The sequence below is a fragment of the Falco naumanni genome, chromosome 3, assembly GCF_017639655.2.
Source record: "Falco naumanni isolate bFalNau1 chromosome 3, bFalNau1.pat, whole genome shotgun sequence".
In the NCBI taxonomy this organism is placed as follows: domain Eukaryota; kingdom Metazoa; phylum Chordata; class Aves; order Falconiformes; family Falconidae; genus Falco; species Falco naumanni.
Genome location: NC_054056.1, coordinates 97,224,787 through 97,251,541, shown reverse-complemented (window position 1 = coordinate 97,251,541; position 26,755 = coordinate 97,224,787). Strand labels below are relative to the sequence as shown.

At 37.7% G+C, this 26,755-nt stretch overlaps 1 protein-coding gene across 2 annotated transcripts in view; it reads right to left on the bottom strand.

Annotated features, from left to right (window-relative positions):
- Positions 1–26,438, bottom strand: part of EMC2 (ER membrane protein complex subunit 2) — a 40,932-nt gene extending 14,494 nt beyond the window's left edge. Inside the window, exons 1-5 of one of the 2 annotated variants that reach the window (XM_040585906.1) lie at positions 26,329–26,438; positions 20,267–20,380; positions 16,877–16,941; positions 12,496–12,581; positions 9,628–9,685 (exon numbers count right to left, since the gene is read on the bottom strand). In XM_040585906.1, the coding sequence (XP_040441840.1) occupies positions 9,628–9,685; positions 12,496–12,581; positions 16,877–16,941; positions 20,267–20,380; positions 26,329–26,368 (363 nt within the window). In that variant the 5' untranslated portion in view covers positions 26,369–26,438. The remainder of the gene's footprint in view (positions 1–9,627; positions 9,686–12,495; positions 12,582–16,876; positions 16,942–20,266; positions 20,381–26,328) is intronic. The other variant, XM_040585907.1, reaches the window with a different exon arrangement.
- Between the last annotated feature and the right edge of the window lie 317 nt (positions 26,439–26,755).

Genomic DNA, 26,755 nt, shown 5'->3' with positions numbered 1-26,755 from the left:
ATAGCTCTGAAATTAGTTTCTTCATGATGTATCTTCCTAAAATCAGTCACAGATATCCCAAAAGAGTTCTTGTATTTCTACAGTATTTTAAACTTAACCATCTTCTCTTAAATTGTTTCTTATCCTTTGATCATCATTTGAACAAATTAATTACTTCCAGAAGAAGATAAGTGTAACATTTAAGTAAACTAGTTCAAGCTACCAAAACAGCACAGCTAAAAATGCTTTTTAACACTAGCTGTAAGTTAATTCTTTCCTTTGAGTTCACCCCCTTCACCTTCCCCACAAACATCTATTCAACGAAAATTCAGCGAAAATGACTCAAGTGAGGAAAAAATATTTCACTCTTCTGCTTTAATGTAAGGCACACGCAGACAGAAAATTCATCAGAACAACCAGGAGACAAATCAGGACACAGGCAGTGTGGTAGGTTTACTCAGTCATTTTTTCCACTGCTGCTTTATCAAACTGCAACCTGTGAATTCATCATTCTACTTTTACTGGGAGACACCCAGCTAAAATCCGTAACTGACTCGGGACATTTTAACTGCTGACCACATTTACCACTACAACAACATACACTCTTTATTTTTGAGTTTTGAAAATAAAGCTAGCAGTGCAATTAAACTTACTTTTTAATATAAAAATAATCCCACATGTTTATCATATCACTACTATTACTAAACAAAAAAAACCCCCAACAAAACCATTGTTCTCTACCACATTTTATGAAGAGGTCTCAAAGCATTTCACAAAGCAGGTCAGCATCCTTGCTATGGTGGGAACACCAGGGCAGAGTTAAACTCACTGCCCAAGGCTGACATTATACACAGCCCAGTGACCTGCCCACTGAGCCTGAAACACGAAAGAATGGGAAGAGAGGATAACAGCGTGCACAGCCAAAGGAGTGTATCATGCAATTACGGCTTACAAATACAGAATATTCTGTTTTTTGCAGGTAACAGACTACCTAGTTTAAAATGTAGCTTTTGGATTAAAAATTCCGTTGTTATTTTCAAAACGTAAAGAAAAAAAAATCAAGAGACTGATCAAAACTAAACTACTTGAGAACTGAAATCATCTGCTTAATATATAAAATCAATCATTGCATCCACCAACTTAATTTGCAAGGGCAAACAGGAACAGTCTACATAAGCCACTCTTTTGTTTCTAATGCGACTCCTTCAATCGCATGCAAGTCAGTCCTCCAAAAGAATCTGGAAACAGATTTTCTCCATGGCTGCTTTATTCCTTAACCACAGCACTCCTAAGTAACATAAATCACTGGAACCTCAAGACATTAATTTATGAAAAGCTACAACTATTCCTAGTCACAAATATAAACTGATGTTTACTTGTAACAAGCACATCATCTAATGCAATCAAATAATGAGGATAAGAGGATTAAACATAATTAACATGTTCTGATGGTAGCATTGAGGAGTTAAATGAATTACATATACATTAGACAGAATGTATCTGCTTCTAAACTGCACCAAATCCCACGTCTTCAAAATTACACTTGTTTCTTAGTTGAGGAAAAACAGTATTTACAACTTCCTTTTTTATCCACCTTCTTTATCACCAAAAGTAAAGCAGCATCTGGGCTTGAAATCTGCACTCTCTTCACCCTCAAATAAACCTTAAAAATGCTAGGATAAGTTTATTTACAAAGAACTCTTAGTACAAAAAGGAGGCTCAGCCACTCAAAGCAGTGCTGGCATTCAGAGGACGAACAAAACGTATAGTAGCACAGAATTTTTTTAAGTTTCTTTAAGCTGCGAAGTCGTCGGTGAGGGTGTAGGGTTTTTTAAAGCTATTATTATTTTTCCATCATATAAACAAAATTATAACACAAATAGTCCGACCAAATATTGCCAAGAGGCATACACATAGGTGTTCACTAGAACTGAAGTATTCAGACCTGTGATTCCAAGGAGTGATAAGACAGGCTAAAAAACAGACAGAAAAGCAAACTGCTATTGCTTTTATCTGTATTCACAGGCTACTCTCCCATTTCACTTCCTAGGGTGGTTTTTTTTTTTTTTTAATCATAAAGACTATCAGGATTTTTAAAAAATAGAATCTGACTCCAAGAACAACATATATGAAAAGGCCTGCACTGAAAACAAGGCATGGGCCATTTTGTGTGCTGTAAACTTCTAGTTCTTATTTTGATTTGTATTGTCCCTGAGCCCCCATCTAGCTCTCTGTGTACCAGCTTCCTCCTCAGTGAGCTGGGGCTCACACTCAGCATACTTACTGAGCGTCCTGAGGAAAGCAGTATAACTAATGAATATTTACATGCATAGCATCACATTTTACTTATTTCCATCAAATTAAACTAAATGCTTTACTGTGCAGAACACTGCCAACACTAGTAACCACTTTATGAGTCAAAAAAAGTAGGGTTTTGATAAGGAAAGCCAGACTCCCACCAAGTCTACAGAAACTTTACCTAGCATTTATTTCATATATCTGATTTATTACCTGCTTTAGTATCAGCTGATATAAGAAAAGCAGGCAATTTTATCTGTTTTATTATGTTTCAGGCCTTTTTTGGGTAAAAATCTCACATTTCAAAATATAAGCCAACTTTTAGGGGACCTACTGCAAGACATTGAAAAACTGCAAAATGCAGAGTGCAAATCTGTTCAATCATTAATTTCAAGTCCACTAAGAATATTAACGAAAAACTTCTTTTAACTACAAGATCTGAGACAATTTTTAAATCTACAAAGCATACTAAAATAGTTATAGCAATTATGTTCATAAAGGTAAAAAAATAATGTTTAAACTTCTCGGTTCTTTTCATCACAACAGTAAGATTTTTAAGAGCAAGCCTGATACAAAAATGAACTCAACCTCATTTCTCCTTCCACCTTAAATCAAAAGCAAAAGACAAAACTCTCAGCGCTGCAATAAGATCTGCAGTGTTTGACCATGCAGAACTTACGACATGGAGTCCCTCCTATCAATTTTCCAGCATTTAATACAAAACGCTAGAATGGTTATTGGCTGATTCTGTAAAACCAGCATTCTTAATTGAAAGATATATGCTATGTTAAAGAAACACTTATACCATAATCAGTATCATATGGACTAAGGTACTTCAGTATGTCACATACTTATTAAACAGTGAACCTTTCTAATCTATTTCTTTATAAAGACTAATAATCCCCAATCTGGCACAAGAACTAATCCTCCATTTGTCATGATTCTTTTTAATTAGCATTAAGCAGACTCAAAGTGAAGTGAGGAGTTGAACATTTATCAACTTCTGCATTTTATTAGTAAAACGTATCAAGACAGAGTCTTCAGATTGTTGTAAATTTAATGGTTGCAAAGAACGTATTAGTAGGAAAAATTTCAGGGACTGACACCTCTAAGAAAGGAACTATTTCCTATCTGTATAACTGTTGCAGTGTTAAATCACATTTTGCATCTTAAAATTCCTCCAATTTTTAAAATTTGTCTTTATCAAGGATTTAACACTTCAGAAAATATGAATTTGGTCTAAGTTTGATACATTAGAATAATTCCCTTCGAATCGCAATATGCAAATCAAGTGTAAACATCTACAACAACAACAACGGGAAGATATTATAGACATCAAAAAATAGCACATAATCTGAATACAACCACAGTAATGAATGTATTCTTACCAGATGTAAGTTTTTTTCAGAGTTAGGCATGGAAGACAGTTAAATCGGGCCAAATCTTGCGAATTAATCTATGCAGGCACAGAGAGCTGCTGAGTTGAACATGTCAAAACATAAGTAGCAATGGTGAATATAACTTTACAGGATTCTAGGGGGAATCCAATAAACAACAGCCCATAAAGTCGAACACCAGCACACAGCAAATTGGTAGAAGCTACAAAGGCTAAAGAGCTAAAGCCTGGCATTGGAAAACATGAAAAATGTTATACACCAAAGAAGAGTAAGAACAGCTCACGCAGAGAAAGTTAGGCTTCTGTTCCACTGGAGTTCTCCAAAGGAGTTACTAAGAGTGTGGATTAATAAAGATCCATATAAAAGTCAACTGTGACTTCAAAAATAACTTCAACAAGATCTTTCACTCTGAAGCCGAAATCTCTGAAGGAAACTAAGCCACCACAGCACAGGAGGGGAAGGTCATCACATGGATAAACAGATTTGTCAGAAGTTATGAAATAGAGGAGAAAAGAATTCTTGTCCACCAGTGACTTCTCTGCACTGAGAATCCCAGTCGCCTGTGCTAAAAACTACTGCACAGCATCTTCACAAATAATCTAACAAGGGAATGAACAGCGATGTGCTAAAGTTAACTGATGATGAGTTACGCAAGTATAAAGAATAAAAGCCAACGGCAAAGAACAGCATTCACAACAGTGTATGTCAGCACAATAAAACAGCCCCTGAAATTTAAACTAGATAAAGGGTCGCATGTAGGGTAAAACAATACTACTTGAAAGTACACATATAAGCTGTCCGAATTTGCCCAGTTAGGAAGGAGGCGCTAGAGTTGCAATACACAGTTCTACAGAACGTCAGTTCAATGTTCAGAAGAGGTCTATAAAAATAAAAAACAACTGTGATCATTCAATACAGAAGCAAACACATCAGTGGTATCACTTTGCCATTGTATAACTCCATAATGCTCCTTCGTTTTTAATACTGACTGCAGTTCTGTCCTCTCCTTCCTCACCCAAATACAGAAAAAAACCCAAACAAACAGAAAGGACACTTTCACCAGGGTTTCAGGGCACAGTATGGCAACAAGAATTTCTGAACAGATGGGGACTTCTCAGCTTAGAAGGAAGAAAAATGTAAAAGATCCCTAAAATCATGAGCATGAATAAAGTGAAGAGAAAAAGAACCATTGACCGTCACAAGACACATTAAGAGTGTTAAATACAATTGTCAGATTGAAGGGGTGTGTGTGTGTAGATTTGTGCCCAATCCATTAAGAAATTATGAAATTCCGTAATGATTTTTTCGTAATTTCTGAATGATGTAGACACATGCACACCAAACTTACAGAAATTCAAAAAACAGTTAAAAAATAATAAAACATAGACATTTCATCAGAACTATTAGAAACAGTTACCACTTCTGACACAGCAAAACTGTAACATGAAGATGAAGAGAAACTGGCAGAACAGACCAGAGCAACCTGTGATTGCCCTGTTCTTATACACCTCTCCTGGCATCTGCTATTGGTCGCTGTCAGGAACAGGACTTGTGGCACAACTTCAGAACAGCTGTTCTTATGTTCTCAAACACTTAATTTCAAGGGACAAAATCTCCAGCAACATTTAAAAGTGCTACGCTTACAGAAGTAAACCAGGAAAAGTACTGGAATGCACTCTGTTCTCTCTCCACCAATCATGACTGAACAAGAAACAAGAAAACCCTTGCAAAGGTAAAATATGCTGTCAAAAGAAGAAAACATTCCTTTAGGATCCATGTAGCGCATCTCCAGTTGAACCATCAGTCCCCCTGGGGACTATCTGCAGCAACAGCTGCAGCTCTTCACACATTTCACCAACTCCATCCTGCAACAGATACAATGCCAAACTACCTTTTTTGATTCCCTTTAAAACTACCACTATACATATTTAAATTGAGGACTAGCTGTATCTTTCCTGGCAGTGCTAGCAATATATCTAGTGAAACATACACGCCACCTCAGAAAGTTACCCCTATTAGTAGATACTTCACTTGATGAGCAATTTTCCTTTCTGCAACTTAAAGCAGCCTGTAGGTAAATGTAAAAAGCTGTAAGAACTTCACAGGAGGTCTCTGTTCAAAATGAATTCACAGCTACTGCAGGAGTTTCAAAGAATTATCACTGTTCATACGACAAATAAATGCTCAGTCCTGGTGCTCATTATTCTCATCTTATTTAGCAGAGACAAGAAACTGGGCGAAAAAATTACCTATACAGTCAAGATGGTAGTAATGCACAATGGCAGAACGAGATGCTAGGAAGAATGAACTCAGATACTCGTAATATAGAATTGCTGCCTGTTTACATGACACCAAGTACTAAGATTTTGCTCTGAACCTTTCTAGTATCTGCATCTCAACAACCTCCTGTGCCTGTCTGAAACATGTCCATCTTGGCTAGAAAGAGTATCAAAATAGTACAGAAAAGTGTAACCTCATACTACCATATGAAGAAACTTGTTCCTGCCCACCCCCATAAACAAGAGTTAGTGAAGTATTTTACGAAAGCCTGAAAGACAACAGCTTCACCAAGCACATTATCTTGTTCTGAAAATTCTAATTTTTAATACTTTGTTCACACAATCATATTACTAGACCCATGAAGTTAATAAGATTATCCACATCGCCTAAGCTAAGTAAGCACATACGGTGTCTTGTTGTATTAAAAGCTTAGTTGAAAAAGCAGCAAGAAAAACAGCAGAATTATCCCTATAAAGACATCATATTTTCTGTGGATTAGAATTAAGGCAGAACTTTGTGCTTTATCTCACTTTCTCCTGATGTTGGCCAAGTGCTCTGCAATCTTCTTGATGGCTGAGCTGAAGAATCAGGAGAAACTGGAGATGCACTAGGATGACAGTGGAGTAGGTTAGACACCAGTCTCAGTCTTGTACACATGAACTCTATATCCTTTCTCATCATCAATTTCTTTGCACTCCAGAACAGGCCACCTTGAGAAGGGCCTCACTGACAAAAATATTTAGCTCTAACTAAAAGGCTTTCCTCCAAAGCAGGTCAGGATTTCTCAATGAAATACATTAACAACAGCAAAAAAAACCCCAAAAAGTCCTTTCTACCAACCCTGCTAAAAAAACAATGCCCCTCTTACTCTGTCCTGAGAAACCGACTAACCACTTTATGTAAAGATCTATAAACAATGCAGCCACTGCTCAGCATCAGTATAAAGATTTTCAAATGAATACTACATTAAATTTTAATTAATAAAAAAAGACTCTAAAATGGAAAATGTTCTACAGCCTTAATAAGCCTTCATTTCAACCAAAATGGATGAGAAAGGAAAAGGTTCCCATTCTTACCCTATATAAAATGCACACAAGTTGTACTTTTCACAGGAGTCACATCTCATTCATTACTGTTAAAATCCTTAGAGAAGGAACAGGCTCTTACTCAATGCCTACATGCTCTGAAAAATGAAACACACTCTCTCAAGTGACAGTATTAACATTGTTCCATTGTCAAATGAGTCGCCTTTTTCAGCAAGCAAGCTCAGACTAAGATAAAACACTGAGAAATAGTCATTTTTTAAAAAAACAAACAAAGACTACTTTGAATTCTCTCCTAAGAAAGGAAATAAAATAATTACTGTTATCTTAATTTCAGCATTTTGTATGTAACAAAACCTCATCTGAAAGTGTAAGTGTCCATTACATAATCTGAATTCAAAGTTCACTTTTCAGGATGGAAAAGTCTGCTAGGTGTCTAAAATAAATGGTTTTTTGAAAAAACTTTTTCCATGCTTCTATTTGAAACTGTCAGTTGATGCAAAGTATGATTTTTACATGATTCGTGTGAAAAAATGTCCATGTATCACTTACAGCACTTGCCAAAATGTTTAATGTATAAAAACAACTCTGTGTCAGCAGACCAGAAGAAATTGCTACAAGGTAAGGAGTGCCAAGACAAACTCAGCAACAGTTTCTTTTTTAAAATCTTAAAATATTTATTCTCCTACAGCAGCCACATGTGTGCATGGCATAATCAACAGGTAAAAGACACAAAGAAATCTGTACACAACAATTTATCAAAACTTTCTATTTAACTTTCACTCTTCACATGCAAGGCTTAACCAACCTATTCTACCGTAACAGAGCAAGGAACCTTTGCTTTGCATTTTACACACACCACTTCTATTCTCAGATCTTAAGAAATCAAATGGATCATGCAGCTGTTCTAATATTTACATCTTATGCTTCTAAACTTTATCATGTCATAGATCTTTATGATTTTCTTAAGGCGGTGATCCAAATTAGGTAACAGTCATGCATATTATTTAAATATATAATTTTGTTTTATAAAACCATCCACAAACCACTCAGATGACGTTAGCCATGTTGAGACAGCTGAACAGTCAAATTGCCAAAAATGCACACTCCAAAGACCTGTGGTCTACAGAGGTCATTGTAATACGGTGCTTCGGTTTCCACTGGCTTCAGCAAAGCATCGTAAAATGTGCACCTAGGTGACCTGTTCTTGGGGATTCACGGCAAATGGGTTCCATCTTGTCTTAACATGACTCTGAAGAGATAGTGTCTCTGAAACTCTTTGGGCCATACGCTGATAAAATCCACCATTTATCGCAGGCAGCTATGTACCTTGTACTCAAACTTCTACTCAAAAACACTATGGACTTTCAAAGAACAACTTCAGATGACCTACACTTGTCTCACAAAACATAGTTTAAGTATTACTGCTCTAGGGAGGGCAAAAAATAAAAGACTGAAGAATTGAAATAGTTCTTTTTATCCTTGCACAAAAAATATGAGTTCTACCACTGCTAAAAGACACAGAGTTTAATCTACCTCTGTTGTCCCAAGTGCTTAACTCGGTATTAACATTTTCAGATGTGTTGCTTTGAAAGTAATTTTCTGATTTGGTGTGTTTGGGTGGGGTTTAGTTGTTGCTTTTTAAAGTTTTTTTTTTATGTGTTTTGTGGTTTTTTTTTAAATGGTTTACCTAGTTTAAGTGATGGCACTTCTATATCCATCTCTGGCATAACCTAGTGAAGCCCATTTATGTGTTTCTGTGGGTTTTCCCCTCCTGAATAACAGACCACATCAAATAAGCTGACTGAAGAAAGGCAGAGGTTCAAAACACACCAAGGAAGGTTTACACAAGACTGCTAGAACATCCCCAATAGAAGTTTGCCCAACAAAGAGAACCAGTTCCTCGAAATCAAGTAATACAGACAAACATATACACTCAGACAATGATTAATAATGACTTTGCAACATGCAACAGAAAAATTTGACTTCGTATTTCTAGTTTTATCCTTGTGGAAAATAATGCATGAAAATATATTGCTACAAGTTTCCCTAGACACTGATTTTGGCATCTAATAGCTCAAGGCAGCTTTTACAACCAGTATTCAAAAAAAGCTTAAATGAAAAGTACAGTCTGTCTCAGATTTTGTTTTATACAATTGGCAAGTTTTATAGCATTTTGATTCGAAAGCTAGTAAAGTCATCCAGACAATACATAAAAATAACTGCTATTCAAGCACCACCTGACTGTTTTCATACTTAATCTTTAAGATTAAGCATTAGGAAGAGAGAAGACACATGGCAGGCTGTACTGGTCCTTTAAATAGTGAATATTCAGGGAAAAATGTAAAAGCTGAAAGGCTCAAACTAAACTCTACCAAGACTGCTGGAAAGGTTTCTAGTTATAATCCTGTCTTCTAAATTCAATGTTTAAGCAGGTATTATATATATTACACCTTCTCATCATGAAACTAATCTCATTTGTTCTAATTAAGGTAACACAGGTTATTATACTAGGAAACTAAAAGGAAATATAGTAATACAGACATATTTTTCCACACTGAAACCCACAAAACATAATCACAACTTCAAACAACAAACCACTGCAGTTCAGAAAAATATTTTAAACTTACTGTGTTAGTTGAATCTTCTTGTAAAATTCTATCATATAACTGGATAGCATCGTCATACCTGTTCAAAGAAATCATTTGCATTTATTTCTGCTAAGACAGAACTCCTGACATTTTGACTGTCCTTGCAAGAGTTAATAAATCCCCTGTACTTTTTACACTGAATATATTTAAGCAAACTATATTCATACATAACACTCGAGAATTTTGTATGAACTGCAGTATTTTATGTCACTAGTTATAAAAATACATAACTGCTTCATGGAATACCGTTTCAGCAACAACTTAGGTATTTTACACCCAGTTTCATATTCTCCTAGCTGTTCTTTCTTTTTCTATACCAAATAGGTAAAATCATCACATCCTAACTCTCCCTTTCACCCCTCCGAAGAAAAAGAAACCTTAAAATTTGAAAGGCCATCCAAAATAATGTCTTTTTGCTTCACTGCTGTAATTTAAAACTTTATGTAAGTTTCTTCTGTTATGATTTTATAAAGTATAAGCAGCCCCATACAGTAAAATGCAGTAAAATGGGAGGATTCACACAAGAGCCCACCCCTAGACTATACCACAAATCTTGAAAGAAAATGTTTTCCACCATCACTATATAGGTTTTATTAATTCAGCTATTTAAAGCATGCTCCTAACTGTTTACTCTGTCCACTATAAACGCTTTAAATCTTCTGGGAAACAGATCTGTGTGTTCAACCAGCTGTGTACATGACCCAAACTGGACATACGAAATAATTCAATCCAAAACACATCTGACTGACTACACAGCTGTTGTGCTAGCACCACATAACTAGGGCACACTTTGTGTCTTCATGTATATTTCAACAACTGGGTTTTCAGAGGTACTGATGATTGATTTTGATGCTACACATCCCCTTCTTACCTTGGACACCTATTTATGTACTCTCACTGCTCCCTAAGCACTGCTGACAACTGCTCAGCTGTCCAGTTCAGTTACATGAGGTAAGAGAACAAACGTGAAAGGAAGCACAAAAGCAGGAGTAGGTGACTGCTACAGACTTGAGCAGACGTGCTGTAAAATGCTGGTTTCATGTTCCCTATTAGTTGCTACTACATCAAATGTATTTTTTAATACTGAACATGATGGCCATAATCCCAGCTTTACAGTGTGAAGTTCCAGAATACTGTTCTTATGATTAGCAAACGTCTACTGGGATGTTCTTCACTGTTTCCTCTTCCTGCTGGAGATGACATGATCCTTCCTAGATCCTAGAAGTCACTTAAATTTAAAAAGAAGCTCACTTCTGAAATTGAAAATCCAGCCTAAGTCTCCGCAGGCTTCATTTACTATCAGTGGAGAGAGACAGGGTTCTTCAGGGCATGGCTTACAGCATCTGCAAACAGGTTCAAGAGCACCCAGAGCTGAAGCCTCTTTCTTCTCTGACTTCTGAAGAAAATCTATGAAGATGAAACCTTAGCTTTCATTAATGCTTCTGCTCCCCTGATATTCCAATCTCAATGATCTCAACCGGGACATTTTGTCAAGAATTTTTATGAGCATCTTCAGAAAACTATGGTGCAATAGCACTGCATAGCTGAAACAACACATGTTATTGCATGGGAACAGATCTTTGTGGAAGAAGACTACTGCACAAACATCTTCCATGTACTCACAAAAGCCTGAACAGACTTATCATCTGATCAGGAAACTGCCTGTCTGAACAGGTTTTGGGATGGTGGAAAATCTGCTGCCATTCTCTCACTGTCTTCCTACCCTATATCCAATGAAGACACAAAGAGAGCTAAGTTCAATGGAAATTCCTCATGAATGTTTATTTGATACAAAGTGAGTGTGAAATATGGATAGTATGACTACTCCTGTGGTTGTGGAGTCCAGTTATCCACTCTTTTTGATCCAAGCTCATCAGTGGCTCATAACAAATCACATCTTTACAGTTAATTTTGCAAGAATGTAGTGCATGAAGAACATCTCCTAAATAAATATATTAAAAAAAACCCCAAACATATAGAGTTTACTTCTAAATTCTAATTCCTTCTTATCAAGATGGCCCAGAGGCTTCAAATCCCACCAATACTGCATGCAAAACGTAGCAAGGAACAGACTTCCTAGCATTCAAAGGCACTGGAAGTCCTTCTCAACACCCAAGAAAAGTGCTTTAGAACAGAATGTTGATATCAAAGATGTACGCAAGGAGAAAGGCAGGCAATAAAGGCCAGTGTCAAGCCCTGAGGTCATCAATCTTGTAAAGCTGTAAAGTTTTAAGCTGTTCATTACTTTAATAATTCCTGTTAAACTTAGTATGTTGTAATGCTTCTACAGGATATTTCAAAAAGATCAGTCTGAGTTTTAAATTCTGCCATTCTATTCTATACATTTTTTGAGTGTTTCTATAACAAACGCTATAGATTTAATCCTTCTTAAGTTCTACTGGATTTATCCACACTCAGAAAACAAGGAAAAAGAGCTACATCCTGCAGTAATTAGGAGCATCGGAGAACAATGAAGGCAAAAAAATGCTGGCACTGATTTTCACATGCTGCTTTAGCTCTGTAAGATGAAACTTATATCTCTCAGACTTTGCCAGAAAAGTGCCTGGTGCTTTTACTGTACAATGACTTATACTGTCAAGTAAGAGATATTTCTAATCTACAAAGTCCGATGGGAAGACTGCAAAAAATGTAACGCTACAAAATACATGCAAAAATGCAATAAAAAGGTGTCTAAACATTGTAATATGATCATGCACACCATTATTTTCTATAAAGAAACCAGCCAGCATTGCTTTGCCACGTTTTTGTAGTGCCTGAATGCCTTTTTAAGAAATAGAAAACACCTTTCCAGACAGAAACTAATTTTTTTTTTAATTCAGGTTTTACCTTTCCATAGCTTCAAATCGCATTCCAGTCAATCGTTTAACTCTGTGGCTCCCAGGAAACTGCCGCCTTAGTTCCTGAAGACAAAACTATACAAATAAAACCAAAAATAGTATTTTGAATATAATTATCTACACAGAAGATGTAACAAAAAAAACCACCTCCTTGGCTGATAATTCAACAACCTGAAATGGCACTTCTGAGTAAAAGCGAATACCAATTTTTGAAATATGCAATGAACTGTATTGACAAAGACAAGCTCAGAAACTGAAACTTTATCTGTTAGAAGACTAATTCTAAGCAATAACTTCCATGCAGGTCATTAGATTGTCAGGCCTTATGGGAAATATTTATCTAGAAAATTGAACCTCCTAAAACAGTTCTGATACTATAAAAACTTGAAGTCTATTCAGTTGCCTCATAATAACACAAGACAGTAAAAAACCAAAATAAAGACGGTAAGGGCTTACATGATACTTCTTTCATAAATGGATATCTAACAATGGACCAAACTATGCTAATACTATGCTCTGTGTTTATTTTTAAAACAAAACTTTGAAATCCAAAGAAAATGTTTGTCACTGGTTTGGGCTGAGTCTGCTGGCAGAAGAGGCATGGCTTTTAACTTTTGAAATCAATGAGACACCTGGGCTGGATAAAAGGAATTCATCACAGGCAGATTTCTCTGGATTAGTGAAAAAGGATGTTTGTTAGAGGGACTGAGTCAGAACTTCCCCAGAGCAAACTAACTCTAACCATATCATGAATGTGGCTAGATAGCATTGTAAAGTTTGTAGCTGACTCATTACAGTGAGAGGCAGGACAGTCCCTAGGCTCTCAAAAAGACCAGTGGTTTAAATCACATTAAAAGCCTGGAAAAGAGGGTTCTGTCTGAAGTTTTTATTTATACAACTCAGCTTATAAACTACTTCTTCAGATCTAAGGTTCAAGCAGAGGCCTATTGTTCCATCTCATCATACCCACTGGTCAAAGGAAAAGTACAGAAGAGAATCAGTAAAAATTAGTAGGTTCTGTCTCTGTTGCTGTGGATAAACATGTCGCTAGAGCACAGCAAAGAGAAATATTCTCAGATGCAAAAAAAATAGAGAAGGAAGAGAGAAAGGAAACAGTAATCAAAGAACTCACACTTAGCCTCAAGTAAGCACAGACTACCTTCAACATGATCATCTCGGCTTCCAATGAACCAAGATCTTAACAATGCAATTTCACACAGAAAGGCTCAGGATTAGTACAGAAAGAGTTTACTGGCACTTTGAGTGACATCTAGGTTAGAACTGTGGCTGCTCTGGACAACAAATTTGTCATAAATACCCTACATGTACTTAGCAGCACATTATATGACATCTGAACTAATCTGTGAACATTCTTAAGAGACAGGAAAACTTGCATCAAACTCCAGAAGAGTAGTTTCACTGCAGCTTTTAAAATCCCACCAACCTTCTACATTTTAACAAGAAGTTTTGCAGACAATAAATCCACCCGGTGGCCCAATGATCTGGGAATCCTGAAGGACAGTGATTTTCAGTATAAAAATGTGCACTGCTTTTCTCCCATTTTGAAATGTCACAAATTATAATATATGCAATACTACTAAACTCCACAATCTGCAGATGGACTTTTACATCTAGAAGAATGCCATCAACAATATGTAAAATGCTGATGAAGTACTATTCACATGCAGGAATACTACGAGAACACAATTGTTCACATTAAATCTGACTACACAATCATTATTCACCCAAACACAGCAGCCTCAAGGCCAAAGTAAACTCCTGTAAATCAAGACATCAGACACAAAGTAACCAGAAAAGCTGCGAGACAGTCACGAACAACACTGTAACACTTTCAAACACAAAAGTGCATGATAAACTACACTAGCTATATCTTCAGAATATTCTGGACTCAGCAGCACTGAATGTCCCGTTCTTAAATTGAACCTGCAATCCCCATAATCATTTATGTTACTGAGGACTGGTTCTGCACTGTGTCAATAATCTACTTTGGAGATTTTCTCAGTAACTCGGCAGTTAAAATGGCAAATCTCATTTGTGAAACTTTAATTTGCAGTTAATTTGCTTTCTGATTTATTTAATCACATCAGTTTTCAACTGCAAAGGTCTGACATAAGGCAAAGAAATATAAACCTGGGCTTCAGAATGTAAAACTCCGGTAGTGCAAGTGCCTGCCAACAGCAGGTGATTGCACTGAAACATGCACATGAAAGAACTGGCTGATTGCAGTAGGGGCACGCATCATGTGTAGTCATTTTGTGCAGGACTGAGATGACAACAGTAATAAAAAGAGGAAAGAAAAAGAAAAAACAAAAGTCAGATAAATTACTCTGAAAACCATCTCAGCCTCCTCATTTGGAGCAGATGAGACCTATCCCCCTAAGCAAAATGCATCACAGCTGTCAAAAGCTCACTGCTAAAAAACAGAAGTTCCAAAGCTGTTTGTCTACTTTGGGACTACAGCTGTAGCAAAAAGCCACATATAATGTTGGCTTGTTTGAATTAACTACTTCTTTATTATAAATCAATCAAACTTAAAAAAATAAAAATACAACTAAGTTTCCCCCAAGTTTTTAACTTCCTTTCTGAGCTGTATATAAAATGTTGCACTCCCTCATTTCAAGCAATATTCCTTAGAGGGCACAGAAACTGAAATTTAAAATCCCTGCCAGGGTTAGTAAAAACAAATTGTTTCACAACTGATCTTTCAACACTGGCTCCCTCACCAATTTTGTGAAAGTCCTCCTAAAAAGACCCTGAAAATAAAGACCAAAACTGTTTTTGATATAAATCAGAACAGAGAAATATATTTATTTAAACAGTAAGTCTACTTGTTTTCATTTAAACAGACAGCTATATTACAGCAGTATCTTCTTCTGAGGAACAAAAGAAAGGGAAGTTCAGTGGGTTCACAAGTTCAGAGTGTTGTGCTGTAGTTTCCAGTGTACTCTATTTTACCATATACATACGGGATGTGAGATAAACTTGTCTAGTTCTGCCTACTTTCAAATTGCTCTTCTACCAACTACATCCTCTAGTCTGACCCCTTGTATATCACAGACCATTAAGTTTCACCCAAATGACATCACATGAAGCTCAAAGACTTTATGAGGTATTTTGCCATCTGACAGAGAACAAGGCACTGGAAGAGTAATCCCCACGAAAAGACCTGGACTCCTGAAAATAACTTTCTTTTTACTTAGAATAATCTCAAGCTTGCTGGCTTTCAGGGCACAAGATGAGCTCATGAGCCCATGGGGTTTTTTTCAGCATTCTGTGAAGGAGAGATGAAAAGATTATTACAATTTTCAAGCAATACACATTTTTGCCTTTTTCAGTTGCTGCCTTTAAAGATTAGCTTAGCTAGGTTTTTTGTTTTGTTTCAGTAGTTTTCTATTTTTAAACTAGTGAACAGGTGTTCCAGTTCCAAATAATCTTACTTATCTAAATTATTTAATTCAAATAAATCTGCATACAAGTTGACTAAACCCAAATATCCATTAACAATATTTTTATCAAGAATCACTGTATAATATGGATTGCAAGTGACCTTAGGAGGTCACCTGCTCCAAATCCCCACCCAAAACAGAGCCAGCTTCCAAATGAATGCTGGGCCATATCCTAATCCATTTGTGAGCACCTCCAAAGCAGATTCCACAACCCCTCTGTGCCATTTGTCCTGAAGTGTTCATCAACCCCACCGTTAAAAAATTTTCCCTAATACCTGATTAGAATTTCCTTTGTTGCAACTTGTCTCTTGCACTTTTGCTGGACATCCACAAAAATTCATGTCGAGATTCTTTACATCTTCCCATTTTTACATATTCAAAGACAGCAATAAAATCCCTTCTTAGCTTTCTCAAGACTTAAACTCACATCTCTCAGCCTTTCCTCATACATTATGCAGTCCAGCTCCTTATTCATCTTGAAGCCTTGCTCAAATACGTCAATGACTTTCTTTGATGATAGCCAACATGACATATGAGATGCATGACAGGACTTTTTACCTCAAAACATTCGAAAAACCAATATAATTTGATAGGTTTTCAATAAACAAACACTGTCTGTACAATATGGCAACCTCAATATTATTCTTGACATTTAGCCCATACCAGAGTAGCTGTAAATATTTTCATGGCTGTTGGAAGAGACACAATCTGTCTAAACAAAAGTTACACATTACAGAAGGTAGATGGTGGTGGTTTATTCCCAGCAGCGTACTTCTTGATAGATATTCTACAAGTCCAAGCTATGGAGTTCAGAATATCCTGTAACTGACTGAAGAACTATCTGGAAGAGATACTCAGGAAGAAAGCTTAAGGTTTGAGGGAAAAGTCAACTTGAAAACTTACCAATGCCAAATCATCTCGACTGCAGTCCAGGGCAGCAATCATCACTTGTTCATATATTATCCAAACTAGACACAAAAGAGGCATTAAATGCAGATAACAGATTTTTTTAAAGATAATGTGAAACACCTAAATGTAAAGAAGATTCATTAATTCTGTCTGCATATTCTTCCCCTCCTACTCCTGTGGATCACTACTGAAATGGGGACATTTTAAGAAACTGCTGGAATTAATTAAAAACGTATTTAAGTGATTTTATTGCTTTTAGTAACAAAGTACCTTTTGACATCTTGAAAGGCAAAAACCTCTAATTCTCTACTTTTCCTAACGTTATAGTTGCAGTCTTCTAAACAGATCCCCATTAGGACTTGCTCTCTGATCAGACCTGGAGATCAGCCATCTGGGCTAGAAAGAAACACATCTCTCTTAACTGTTTCACTGCTGAAAGTCCTACAAACATAGTCTTCTTCCTGGAGTTGAACAACTCCAAATCATTGCCAGATTACATTATTTCTGTTCTAGGCTATCTACTGAGTTCTTGTCTGTAAAAAAACTTAACAGTGCAGCTACGCTAGTTGCAGAAGAGAGCGGTTATGTTAGAGGGAAACATGTAATGCGAGTACTGGAAGTACTAAGTGTTTTGAACTCATGTAAATCCAATCAGGTGTGTCAGTGAACTAAAACAGAACCAAATGTCTTAAAAAAATAAAAATATATAATAAAAATAACAAAGGTTCTCTGATTTTTTAAAATAATTTCTATGATATGAATTTCCACTATTTTTTTAAGAAAATACTACTTCTTGCTAACTATACAAAGGAAGAAAACCAGGCATAAATTTGCCTGTAACCCCTCTTCCTCACTGGAAATAGTTGTAAGAGATATATTCTATCTTTATTATATAATGTATACAATTTTTCCATAATTGTAAAAGTACATACACAGATACAGACAAAATACAGATAACATATATCCATGATATAAATTATATATTATGTCTTTTTAAGTAATTCTAAACAGAATAATAATATACTTTCATAGTCTATGAAGTGGCTCTCCCCATTTGATCAAACCTCTACTTTGATACCGTAACCCTAACACAGGTTAATGTCAGATATTAAGCAAAAGAACACTTGTAAGAGAATCAAGTAACCAGTCCAGGGAGACGTGTTGTTCTAAGCTGTACTAGAGATTTCTTCTTCAAGCTTAAAAACAACAAGCCACAGGCCTTACTCCTCTACTTTGAAGTCCAAACCTATAGCTTTGGACTACTGATTATCCATTAGAAAATCCCAACTTTTCATTAAATTATGATGTGTATAATAGTATCCCTCTTAGGCTGAATTGTCAATGAGTTATTTTTATTTTTAAAACTCTTAGTAATGATCCCCCCCCCCCCCCAGGCAATTACATTGGATGTCTTCTACCCGAGTAGGTAAATTACAGATAAACCCAAATAATCTACTCCATTGCATTCATTATTTTCCCTTCTACATGCATTCTGAAATAAGCCACTGTAATATCCAGGTATTTTCTGAAAATACACAAAGCAACAAGACTAACATCCATGATATACAACTCCTTCACCTTCTGTGGCTACCTTCTAAAGCCTACTATAGCTGTTCTGGGGGGTTTTTTAGTTGTTTTAAAACTGTATACAGTTGCCATTCTGATGCTACTTTTTTAAAAAAATATTAAACAAAATGCAAATATGTAAATAAATTCCAGATAATTTTACACATTTGCTAAGAACCGCATGAACGCTGCAGCTAATTTATCTAATGAATCCTCAATGTCAAGTTTATAAGAGAATAAAATACATATGTCTTAAAAAGAAGGACAAACTCAACCCTGACAAGAAAGGAATGACTCAGCCTGTATTACAGAGAACAGTGTTTCAGAAAAGCATTGGTAAAATCTGAAAGTAATATCAAGCTCCTCAACAACTTCTTACTAAAATACAGTTCTCAAATTACTAGCAAAATGGTGAGAAGAAAGTAAAATCAAGGTTAGTTCTCAAAGGTCTCCTAAAGCAGAAAGCACTTATGACAACTCCCTTGCAATTGGGTGTATTAAGCCTACCCATGCAGTCTAAAAACAAGCATGTTCCTCACTGTTCCAGTGCAAGACCCCCTCACGGTGCAGTATCTTCTTCAGGCACTCAATCTACACACACACTCCACAACTCACTGCTACGCACAGAGGTGTCTTCAATACATGACACTGAGTAGATTATCCATCTATCTATATACAAAAAAATACAACATTTGTAGTGGCCAAGCTCCTTAACAATGGAAGGGGCTCTAGAACAGAATTACAGCTTGGAGGATGCAAGACAGAACCAGAGCAAAGCATCAATATAAAACAAATCCTATCTGCAGAACCCCAAACCCAATACTGAAAGATTCCTCACCTGATAAAAAAAAAATAAAATAATAAAAAAAAAAAGAGCCAAAGTGTCTCTGAAATTACTAAGTAAATTTTAATTCCTGGAACATTGTAAGACGTTAGGCATTTGAAATTAAAGTTAACTCACTAAACTAAGTGAACAAGTTAACTAACTGAGCCAAGTTAATCATATGGAATACTGTAACTTTTATTAGTAAATACAATGTACTACTGTGGCTGCTAAAATCCACTACACAACAGCAGCTAATAAAATGAAAGAACTACAAGAGAAATGTATTAAAGAATATCTACATTAAATTACCCAAATTATAAAAAAAGGAAAAAGAAGAAGCAGCATTAAAATAAAAGCCTGTGAGGCTAATATAGAAATCTATACAATCTTTATAGCACTTTGTTTTAATTTATGGTTATAATAAAAGAGTGCTGCTGTACCGTGACATGTTCCTAAGCAATTCTTTTTCATACATTCAAGCCTCTGTCTACTTAAATTAGTATAAGGTAGTTAAAAAACCCTGAAAAGAGTAACTTCATGAATAGTGGAAACTTAGACTTACCCTCAACGATAATATTACAAATGTAACATAGTAATAAAAACTGCCTTAATATTAATTCTTGCAGTATCTATGACTTGATTAAGGAATAACTTTCTCCGTTATAAAAAGATACTTCAATTTTTGCCACCATGTTGAAAACAGAAAATCAAATGCCGGCTAGATAACAGTTTTGTGCTAAGTTTTAATATAATGACCTAACTTTTTTTATATAGCTAACCAACAGTTCTAGTTTTTCCATCTGTTTTCACTGCAGCTCACACTTGGGAAAGAAAATATAGGAATTCTGGCAGCCTACTGGACTAAGAAAGTAAAATATATTTCATCAACATCAGCAGACACAGAAAGGCAACACAGAAGTACAAAACAGAGGCTGAAAAGAGAAAACATCATCAGACAATTGGAGTTTTTAAAATAATGGTTGTTTACTTACTGTCATCTCCAAGTTTAGATGCATATTCATTAATTAACTCTTCTCCAACATCCACTATCTGTTCACTGTTTCGGTAGTTTTCTTCCCTCCATTTCCTCATTTTATCACGCATATCTGGGGGCAAAGGGGAGAAAAAATAAAATGAAAATATTGAGATTTCCATGTAGTAATGTAATCTGAATGTTATTTCTGGAAAATATACATATGAAGAATGGGTTTAGAGAGCAATAGATCTAAAAAAGTGACTTCTTCTAATACCAGAAAACTACTGGAGAACAGATGGGGGTACCAGACCTCTGAATCCATGTCACACAAACCATGCTCATGCTGTAATATAAGTAATTCAACTTCTAAGTTCGTAGTCTCAGGTTAGTAACATATGCAGTACAAACCCCCTTATACCTGCTTGGCAAATAATTAATAACATTTAACAGACATTAACCACGGTTAGGAAAAATAGGCTACAAGAGACTTCTCCCAGACCGGTTCATCCTTAAATTTACAAACAATGTTAAAATTGCACTTCTGCTCCAGGTGAATAATTTTTCACTTGAAGTATTAGAAAAACTAACAACTCAATCACTGCTTACATTTATCAGTGTAAGCAAAATGCTGTGAACGTCCACTCCAAAAATAATCTACAGGCTCCTGTAACAAGGAGCCTCAAGAAAGGCAGACATGGAAGTGAAGGCTTTCTACATTAGGGAAGTGCCCAAAGATATAAAAATCATCACTGTTTGTCTAGGTGGGATAGAAAAGACATCTTAGCATTAGGATTTTTGTTTCAAGAGTACATTTACTATGGATCTGATCTCCAAGAGAGCGAGCATGCTCATGAAGTCAGCTAGAGAGCACTACCTAGCCTAGACTTTATCCATCCTCTGGACCAGGAAATTGCTAAGAATGTGATTTTATATACATACATACATTTATATACACGTAGATGTTCCATACACAAGAAAAATTCTAAGGAAACTTAAGGAAAATACTCTTCATTACTATATAATGGCTTTATTAATATGAAGGTACCAGGATAACTGTTGGCAATATTGTTTTTAAACTGTACAACAGCTGGGAAAACAAACACCACAATAGATCTAAACACTGTCAGTTTTTCCTGCACTTAACATAACTGACAGTTTAAAACTAAGTACTGAACTTTCTCCCATCTACCTGAAGTGATCTCGAATAGCTCATAAGACTGTTATTGTGCTATGTTTTGTATTTTGAAATTCAACCAAAACCACCACAGGGTTACATTTCATATGCATGGGTAAAGTTAAATGGTTCTAGACACATGATGGTCCCTGGAAATTCAAAGTCAGACAGCAAGAATGTGAAAGAACACAAACATTCACAAAAGCTGACAAGCTAAAGGCATGAAAATAAATAAGCTGTCTGATTTCTACCCACTCATTTACTTGGAAATTATCAATGCCTCCATGCCAGTGTGATTCCAAATGGAATCACATCTAAATTATGTTTTAACAGAACACACATCTACCATTCATCACCCAAGCACAGCATTTACAGCAATGGAAAAAAAAATGCAGGACAGAGAATAGCATATCAGCTGATGACCAAAAAACAAGGTTAAAAAAAAAAATGTTCTCATTAACGTGACTCTATTGAGAGGCTCGTTAGTTTTAGAAGTACTGAATTTTAAGCAAAAGATAAAGGAAAGAGAATGCTAAAAACTGCCGCAAACATCACACTAGGCTTTTTACAATGTTATTAAACTTAATTAATTTTTTACTAAGAAAGCCATCAAGAGTCAGCCAAAAATAAATTAAGTCTTGGAGAAAAATCTACATAAAGCACGTAATACAAGGTTTGGCAGTAGCAATCAGGGATTTTAGAAAAAAGAATTGTTAAATAAATGTCTAGTTTGAATTACAATTACTCCTGTCACATATATAGGCTGGTCCAAAGCCACTGATACATTTTTTTTAGTCGTAGTTTCTCTTAAATTAGCAAGCTTTGCACATATAAATCAAAACATTACAAGTTCAAAGGATCAGACGCACTTGTCACAGTGCTTGCTGTTTCCGAAAAACATGCAAGCAGTCTACAGCAAGCCAAAGGAAATAACCTGTGTTTTATTCTTGTGTCTGTTAAGGCATCAGTTAATTTGGCCTGAGCAACCAGATATGAAGTAATCCTCTTATAATTACATATACTCCGATTGTTTAGTTGGATAGTAGTTTTCAAGTCCTTGATATCTAACGCATCTGATGAAACGAAGGTAGTTGTCTTATAAAGCATTTTATGGTACCTTCCAAAATTACAAAGAATTCCTTGAAAAAAAGTCTCACATGAACACATTAACAAAAACTCTTTAACATGCCACTACTTAAGCAGCACAATTTTTAATACAGAAAATATTAACACTAATCTAATGACACAGAAAACATAAGTAACTTAAGCAACAGTTACCATGAGCTATTAAAAATCTTCCAAAACATCCTTTTCACTTCTTTTCAATTTATATTAAAAGAAACCTAGTTTAGAGACTACGCCATTCCTTTTTTTTTTTTGGTTTTGATAGACGGTGAAGAAAAATTACTGACTGAAACAAGAGTTGCCATGACAGCATTCAAAGATCTCCAGAAAGCCCATCTTAACACTAGCCATTTTAGCTGGATTTGAGATGTTAACACTATTATGCTTCTGTGCCAGGTAAAGAAAAGAAAACCTGGTTTATTTTGTCCAATTCTGACAATATGTCAGATTAATTTTCTGTGAAAGCCAATTATTATTTTATTAGTTCCTGACTATCATGACTGCTTCTGGTTTGCAAACCACACTAATTCTGGACACACAAGTAATCTGTGTGCTCCAAAACCTGCTCTTAAAATAAGGTTATACAGGTGTATTTTTTTTTCTATATATATTTCCACTGATGGGCCAAAGTCTCCTTTAATGTATCACTAAAACCATATTAAATTTTTCCGAGTGGTCTCTATAAAGTTCTATACAGCTTAAGAGACTCCTATAAGAGGCTTCGTGAACATCACCAGTTACAACTGACATGCTAACCTACCACATCAAGCTTCCCTGCCAAACCTGAAATTCTTGGCTCCCTGTCACTCCACTTGTAAATATGAAGGAAGCAGGAAATGTAATACCATTTGCTACAGGATAATGAGCAACAGTGACCAAAAAAAAAAAAAAAAAAAAAAAAAAAGAGCAATATACCATCTTCATCTCAAATAAATAAGCTGTAAAATATATGATGCATATCCACATGTAATCACTTCTTTTAATACCACAGCACCCCAAAGTCATGTTTGATCCTCTAAGACGCTGAAGTTTAATGAGAGGTTTTCCTGCTCCACTGATTCCAAAATATACTTCAAAGCTCAAGACACAGCAGCACAGAAAAAAAAGAGAAATAATGACAACAGCTCCAACAGTGGAAAACACAGTTATTTTCTGTAGTCTTTCCTAACCACCTGTGCAATCCATTCACCTAACATAAAATTTAATCATGGTTGAACTCCCACCTTTGTCACAAAGAACCCAAGTGAAAAGCAAAGCAAAGTACCAACTGCATTTCTTTTGCATCTTGTTATTCTTTTTTCCTAACCTCCGATCACAGCTTCCATCTTTGAGCAACATGTAAATAAAAACTGTCTTGTTTTGAAAGGACTAAGCATATAAAGGCCATTTTTCAGAAAAACACCAACCATACACCTGCTTTCACAGAAATTAAGCATTTTAGACAAACTCAACCTGAGCTACATTAAATTCCTGTAACTGTGTTCAAGGTCTTTGGTAGGGACTAGGTCACAATGCTGCTGGGACCACCTCACCCATGAAAAGCCTTATTGCACCACGGATCTGTTAAAGTACATACGGAGAAGAGAGCAAAAAGCCTTCTTCTCCAAGAAAAGTCACGGCACGGTCTGTTGCAGGACTCCATTCATTTTCACTTGACTTCGCATCCCTTAAAACAGAGGAAAAAATATAAGGTTTTTTTAAATGTATGCTTCTACAGCAGACAGCTCCCTGTATCAATCAAGATCTTTCCATACACTCCAATTCTTTCAAATGGACATAGACTGTAAGATACCAACAGAGGATCTGATATGATAAAAACTCCCCAGCTGGTCCACAAGAATTTCTTGTTCAACATACCCACATGCAAAACTGTGCACCAAGCACAATGCCACAAATTGTTGATCAAAACTCTTGGAAATTGAATATGGAGGTTATTTCTACAAGTAGGACACTCAGAATGAATTAGCGAAGTCTAAAAATAGTGAGCTTGAGCATCCTGTACCTGGCTTTTACATTAGAGGATAAAGACACCAACTCTGCAATACTCTCAGCCAAAACAATTCCATGCTATATGTCCAGAGACCCCATACACAGTGCACACCACCTATCCCGTGAAAAATCTCATTTCTCTTTCCAACAAAAGAACAATGGGGGGGGGGGGGGGGAGAAATCTCAAAATCTCTGGGTTTTGTAACAATGTATGTTCAAGCGAAATAAAAACTGGAAAAGTTCTTTACACAAGCTGTTTTCCAGCAAATTCTGGGAAAGCCTAACAATAACACCAGTAATGCCCCATACTTCTGTACAGTGGCCAGCCTGCTTGCTACCCAAGCCAAGCTTTACAACTGCTATACCTTCTCACAAGAGATATAAAGGAACACACAACCAAGCTTTACCCAAAGTGCTAAATTAGTATAATGACATCATGATGATACAACCAAGTATCAGAGCAGAATTACCTACAAACCAACCACCAGACACGATAGCAAAAAAGCCCTCTTCTTCATCATTAATCACTCAGTTACAGCACCATTTTCTTCAATAACAGATAAAATACTTCCTAAGATTAATGCAAGTTGAGCTGAAAACTCAGTATCTCGAATTCCCTCTTGTTTTGCTTCACAGTCCTACAGAAAATGGTGCAGGAAAGACAGCACAGGCAATAATTATGTCGGGCAAGTTACTGGCATCTGCTACAATCCAAAACATGCAATGTCCTCCCCTTATCACCATACCACAAAACTCAATAATTAATGCTTGGGGAATTATTCTATTCCTTAGTTATTTCTTCACAAATTAGCTGTACCTAAACAAAAAAACCCAAAGATCCCACAGCTTCTCTCTGCGTTACCTTCTCTAACGTATAATGTTTGTAACGTATGGGACCACCAATCTAAAGGTTTCCCCTTTATGGCCACAATTATGCAGAAGCGTTAATTTATTGCTGATAATGAGACTGTAACGGGGTTGAGTGCTGCATGAACTCGCATTTAAACACGTACTGCTTACGAGAGAACCACTGAGAACGTCTGGTAAACCTCAGAAAACACTGCTATACGAAAATAATCATTACGATCAAACAGACGTGAACACTACGAACATCTGGAGAGCAGGATTTCAAAAAACTTTTACATTGCTTCAGAGCTTCCAGGAGTTCCTGCGCACACACTTATCATCGGGTTTTAGCCAAGTATCAGGCAGTTTTCAGGCGCTCCGAAGGCGAGGTGGGGCACGAACTGCTGACCCAACCGAGAGGCCATGTTTTCCCGCGAGCGCCGTACTAGTGCTGGGCGGCGGGGGGTGTCGAGAGGCTGGGCTGTGAGGGCGCCCCGCCGCCGTCCTCTGGGGCACGGGGCCCGGCCCCGTCAAGCGGAGGCCGCGGCTGAAGCGCCTGGGCCCGCACCGGGGCCCGCACAGGCGCCCTCCGCGCACCCCCGCACCCGGACGGGCGTCAGGGCCCACTCTGCTCCCCGGGCGGGGGCGCGCCGCAAGCAGGCGGTCCCCGGGCACCGAGCGGCTGAGCACGGCCCGCCGAGCCCGTTCCTCCGGCGCGGCCGCCCCCGCCTGGGCCGGCCCGCCCCCGCACGACCCGGCAGCTGCCAGAACCGCCGCCCCCCGGCCCCGGCTGGATACCGCCACCGCCCGGCACCGGCGGCCGGGACACAGGCGCCCGCCCACCCTCGGGCCCGGCGCGCAGCGGGGCTCCGGCTGGGGGGGGATGGGGGGCGCCGCCCCCTCCCTGCTCCCGGGGGTCGGTGGGCCGGCGGCCGCGCCGTTACCTTCCCAAGTTACGTCGTACATCTCCGACACCTTCGCCATCTTGGCGGCCGCCCGCGTGACGCGGCGCCGTGACGGCCGCGGCCCTCATTGGCGGGGCGGGCGGGGGGCGTCCCGCGGCGGGGCCGGCCCGGGGCAGCGGGGCGCGGGGCCCGCCCGAGGCACCGCCCCGCCCGGGCTGCGGCCGCCCCCCCTGCCCCTCGCAGGCCGGGGCGGCGGGAGGGGGACGGAGCGCGCTGGGTGCCGGTCCTCGGAGAGCCGGAGCTGGCGGGGACGGAGAACTGAAAAGCCTCCGCGGCTCCGGGGCCACGTGTAGCCTGTGTTTGCTCGCAAGGCGCGGTGACCGGGGCAGACGCGTGGTCGCCTTTTCCGTGGCACCCGGAGAGGCCTGGTTTAGCTGAATTAAAATGCGCGGAGCCTAAACTGGCT